General features: G+C 37.0%; 1 protein-coding gene across 2 annotated transcripts in view; it reads right to left on the bottom strand.

The window, feature by feature from the left end:
* Positions 1 to 3,263: 3,263 nt before the first annotated feature.
* The window catches only part of LOC124403986, a 44,810-nt gene continuing 42,146 nt past the window's right edge, over positions 3,264 to 5,927 (bottom strand). For both annotated transcript variants that reach the window (XM_046877765.1, XM_046877764.1), the window contains exon 2: positions 3,264 to 4,301. In XM_046877765.1, coding sequence (XP_046733721.1) covers positions 3,356 to 4,276 — 921 coding nt within the window. In that variant the 5' untranslated portion in view covers positions 4,277 to 4,301 and the 3' untranslated portion in view covers positions 3,264 to 3,355. The remainder of the gene's footprint in view (positions 4,302 to 5,927) is intronic.

The raw sequence follows: 5,927 nt of genomic DNA, 5'->3' as shown, positions 1-5,927 counted from the left end.
ATAATTAATTAATTAATTAATTAATTAATTTAAGCGACGTAACAAAAGGAAAAATCGAAAATCGCCCAACCGCCGTGAAACAGCAGCGGAAAAAGACTGCCAAACTTTTGATTCTATCAAGATTCGTTTTCTGTTTTTTAAACTCTTTTGCTTCTTTTTTTTTTTTTTTTTTTCTTCGTTTTCGTAAAACGAAAGAGTATACCTATTGTGTCAAACTGAAACAACTGTATATAGATATATATCGTATACATGTATGCAAACATATATACTTATACCTAATCGATGAACGAATATATATATATATATACTGTCTTTCCTTTCGTTTACAAAGAGAATACAAACAATAGGTTTTATATATACGTTATGAATAAACACTATTAAAGAATGCGATGAAAGGAATTGACTATATGACGACAAAAAAAAAGTATTGAACTAGCTTATAATATACTGATTATATTAACAATAATAATATAGTAGTAATAATAATAATTCCTTCGAGTATTCAACTATGCGATGCACGAAGGCAAATTTTCACTTTAAGACTACATATATATATATACAATTATAAATAATGTTATATTTTATGAGAAGACTGCGGACAAACACTTTTCCTTGAGCTATATATGTGTATTATATAATATACATTATATATACACAAGAATAATTTTGATTCAATCATTTTTTTTCACGTTTTTTTTTTTTTTTTTTTCTCTCTCTTTGAATCTAACTTTTTTGCTACGATACTCCTTTACGGGATTGATATACACGTAAAAAATATAGAAATATATTATTATATACATATTATTATATTATATATCATACAGATTAGTAAACTTTTATACACGCATTTTATACGCGACGATCCTTATTATTATTATTATTATTATTATTAATATTAATATATACGCGTAAGTGTTTAGATGTAACGAGATATTACATAATATTAAAATATTGTATATTGATACGATTGTATACTCGTAATAAAGTATTTATAGTTATTTGTAAAAAAAAATCCATTTGTCTCGTCTTCCTCATGCGTTGCAGATTTAATTTAACTTCGTCTTATGCGACGTGTGCTGGTGTGCAGGCTGTTTAGCAGGATGTGGCTAAATATGAGAACCACTGCGAACCCGTTATTTCTTTTTCGAGTACCTTATCTTCGGCAGAATCAACACACGCCCTATACTCTCGACTATAAACCGCATGCCTGTCTTCGCCATGCGTATACGCGTACATACGCGATATACAATGTAGGTGTTATAAATATATATATAACTATATTATATTGGTGTAGATGCATGAGGTAAGGTGATCTCTCAAACTCTCAGATCGTATCTTTTTTCCACTTTTTACGTTATTGATAGACTAATCGATTAATAAATATACTTTATTCGCCTTTTGAATAGTTTGCGAAAAACGTGTTATGTTTGAAATAAAAAAAAAAGTTTCAAAGTTTCGATTGAAATTAATTATTGTTCGAAGAAACGAAGTATAGGTATACATTTTTCACGGTTAATTACTGCATCTGTTCTTCGATCAATTATTACCTATAAGCCTGTACCTTAAACGCCCATTTTTTCGATTTACTATTTCCGTTTCTGATTGACTCGACAAAGCGTGAATCCATGGATATGGATAACATGATGTGGAGTCTGAAATTAGAATCTTCAATTCAAGCACATCGTCAATAATATTCGTTCAAGTACACGACGTGTTAACTGTTTGCTATATACAATTTATTATTATACTCTGCAAGTGGAAAGAGAATCCGTTCGTAAAATTTCTCTTATCTCTGCGTTATATTTGTTTACAAATGCGAATATGCAACGAGCGAATCTTGATCGGAGATATATAATTACACAACGATCGTGAAGCGTCGTCGCCGGGGTTCTTAAGAATCGTCAGTAAGTCTTTGAGATATTCCGGTGGTATGCACTGCGTAAAAGCTTCGTCTCGAGTTTAATCTCTGTAATAAAATCCATTGGATAATTAAACGCGTGCGAACTCCGTCAATTTTAACTGTCCAGACGAATTACGCGTACAGTCCCACTGCATCGGGTGTTAAATACAAGAAGGGCGAGCATGAATGTAACAACTACCTACATATTATTATATGCAGTAAAAACTACAGTAACCGTGTTTTATTCCATCTGCATTACGAGTATAAGGGATAATCTGTCTGGTGCAGGATACAAGTTGGTTCTTTCTCCTCCTTATTTTCTTACCCCCCATCGTTAGCAATATAAGCCGCAGGATGTGTAGTCTGGGTTCTAGACGAAATACACGCCGTCATCCACTGAGCAAATATTGATTCGGTAGAAAAGAGACCTGCAGTTTATGTTATATAATTCTCAGGAAAATAATACACCCTGTTATAATCTTTGACATAACGTGTGTAAGCAACAAAAGAACAATAAATAGAAAAAAAAAACCTCGAGTTACATGAGAAATGTTCGGTTACCGCTACACGTGATGCAGAATATAAAAAGAAAAAAACATGCGAAGTTAACGTTGTTCGTTACGTGGAAGCGATTTTTGCGTCCATTTTTCCGTTTTCTCAAATTGGTTGGAGAAAGAGACAATTCCTTTTTTTTTCTTCCTTTTCTTTTTGTTACCTTTTACATACACGTATATGTTACCTTACAGTATTAATTATTATTTACATTAATTTAATGTCGCGTGACTGTACCGTATATAAAAAATATTAATTTAGAGATATATAATTATATTACGTATCGTATTTAGTAATAAATAAAGATATTGTATATATAAAAATTATTCAAAATACTCCGAGATATTTTACACATTACATTATTATTATTATTGTTATTATTATTATTATATTGTAACGTTCAATCTCACAGTCATAATAATATGAATGTAGACGTTGATTCTTTACAATACCAGTTACCTACACGTTGACACGTTTGAGCAAACAGTCTTCCGTATAAATTTTACTACGTAACTTGTGTTTCCTTTATTTTCCAAGTAAATATTTCCTTATCTCAGTTTCTTTTGAAACGAATTTATACCGTAACGTAGCCATTGCGCGATATATATTCACGGCATCATATACGCAAACATTGTAAAACTTTTCTACCTCAATATCTACGTTCAAGATGAAAATAATTAACTATAAGTTCCTTTGAATCAAAAACAGGGATGCAAAAGATCCAACAAGATTCTTCGTATTTTCTTCTTATCTATAACCTCCACTTATGGGAATAAAAATTTATTTTTCCGAACTTGGATTCTCCGTGGGGCCTTAAATCTCTCCCTTTCCCGTGTTCAACATATCAATTTTCACCCTCTCCGTCGACACTCCCATGGTGTAAACACATCGCGCAACTTCGTCTCAGTAATACAAATTGGTGTCCTGATAATCAGGGAACTGAATAGCCTGATGAACCGGCGGTCTAGCATCGGGCCTGAGAAGATAAATACTGTGGGGCCTTCCGTTGAAAAAGTAGGGCCCCTTGTCGAGGGTGGCGATGTGGGTTTCGGGCCGTTTCGGGGGCTGATAGGTCCCGGACTGCCACTGATAAACACCGGTTGGTTTCCCGTTGCTGACGAAATCCACCGGCAGATTAATGAAGGGGTTGATCTCGTTCAGGGGCGAGTTATAGATCGGCTGAGGGTGGTGCGGTCTGTAGGGATCTAGCTGGGGCCTTACGTGCCCGATTTGGGGCCTCATTCGATGCCCGGTGGAGTAGGTCGGGGGCTGAGAAACGTAGCCGAGGCCCGGAACGAAGATGTAGGGGGTGGGGGGCAGCCGAATGTAGTAGATGTTGCTCTCCTGGAAGCCCTTCCTCAAGGCCCCGTTTCCCCCACCACCAGCCGGGGTCCGTCCCTCGGTCTCTTGAAGTTCGTCGTAGGCGTCGTAACTCGGCACCGCGGACAGCTGCGGGACGAACGGATAGTCGATGAAGAGAGCCTTGTGCTTCCTGCCCTTCGACTTCGACTTCGACTTCTTGTCTTTCTTGTAGTCCTGATCATCCTCCTCTTCCACCACGTCAGAGGAATTTTCTGGCCTCGGATCGCGAGTCTCTTCGTCGTCTGAATTCACCCTGGAGTAGTTTTCCTGATAGTCGTTTATTTCGACCTCGTCTTTCATCGAGCTTATCGGCGCTTCGGTTAACGGTGAAGCGCTCACTTCGTCATCCCTTGACTTCAGCTGGTTCTGATCGTGCGAAGTTTCGTCGACCGGTGCTGCCGATGTTCTTGAACCCAAGGACGAGGCTAGCGCGATGATGAAGATGATCGCCAACGACGACATGCTTTCTTCTTATTATCTTCGAACCCTGGAAGACAATGAGAGATCGGTATCAGACTGTGAACTATGTAACACTACAAACGGATACGTAAACTTTGGAAAAAAAGTAAGACATTGTTCAACGATCATGAGAATTACTTGATCGGTTCCATAACCCAGTCCACAGGACAGTTCAAACTTGATTATGGTCATAAGAGACGAGCACTATACCTATACGTATAAAGAAAGTTCATACAAATACATTATCGTCTGCAAGTAAGTCGAACCGTGCATATAACCTGAACCCTTCACGTGACCAGGAGTCACGCTAATTGAATACGTACTATATAGTACGAGGGTTTCCTGCTGGTGCTTACAGAGGCATCGTAGTAACGATCTAAGACTCTCGAGCCTTTAGCTCATCTTAAAGATGTGATTACAAAGATATGAAATGTAGAATTAGTCGACTCGTGCAATGCCGAAGTAATCGCAACCGCTAATTAGTCGATATCGTGAATTCACTAATCGTTGTAGCGATCCTGAGGATCTTCAAACCGGAAAACGTATTCATCGTAGTCAGTACGAGAGAATTCTCAATTTCTTATTTTCTTTTCTTCTTTTCCAACATAATGCGAAATTGGTCCAGAGGTTTATACACCTAGTATTGAACTGATACTTCCGAAGCTCACAGTACAAATCGATGGTTAGATATAACAGAATAATGGGTTCGCATGACTAATGAATGGTTTATTTTCATTACATCAACAGCGATAGCCTCCAGCATGGACACAGGGAGCTGCTAATGGTTGCTGGTCAGGTATATACAGAAGATGAACCTATTTAGAGATGGATTAAACTTTCGTTCCGAGACATTGTGGCTAGAGTACAGGGCACGAGTAAAACATAAAACAGAATCACAATGACGGAGGATAATTGAAAGCGGCTTGTAGTTTGACGAGTCACGCGGATTCTCCACGCCTTGGAGAGAAGTATCGTCACGAGGGGAAGCCGAGACCTTCGAAGGCCATCCTGACGGACCTCCGGAATGACGGTTTGGACGGGTCCGCACGTGGTCCATCACGGCATTCGATGATAAGAACCATCCAACCGCGGAATAAGTAAGTACACGCATTTACCGGTCCATTACGCGACACACTTTGCGATCCGATAATGTGCACCTTGCATGTACATTAGGGTGGCGCAAAAAAACCGACTATTTTTTTTTTCGAGTCTCGTGTGACAAAATGTTAGTTTTTGGTGTTTTAGGAGCCCACTTCAAAGGACAGTTAAAAAAAAAAAATTTAAGAGGTCGCTCCACATTTTTTAAAACGTCAGAAGTCGTCAAAAAACGATTTTTTTTTTTTTCGTTACGGTATAGTTTTATAGATAAAAGAAAAGCAATTTTACGAAAGTTTCAGTTCAAAATTTGAATTTTGAAAGGTCGCTCATAATTTTTCTTCTATTTTTTGGTGCATCTCTTTAGATTTTTTCGAGCGACCTTTTAATATTCTTCTTAAAATTTCATAATATTTTTTTTCTTTAATTTAGTAAGAAAGAATCGATAACAATATACCACGACATGAATTAAAAATCAAACAAAATACTGAGAATATAATTTTTTTAATTTAATTTTTTGACGATTTTTGACATTTTTTAAAATTTGGAGCGACCTCAA

Source organism: Diprion similis, chromosome 3 (genome assembly GCF_021155765.1).
Source record: "Diprion similis isolate iyDipSimi1 chromosome 3, iyDipSimi1.1, whole genome shotgun sequence".
In the NCBI taxonomy this organism is placed as follows: Eukaryota; Metazoa; Arthropoda; class Insecta; order Hymenoptera; family Diprionidae; genus Diprion; species Diprion similis.
The sequence above is the reverse complement of the archived record's forward strand: the minus strand, read 5'-3'. Positions and strand labels throughout refer to the sequence as shown.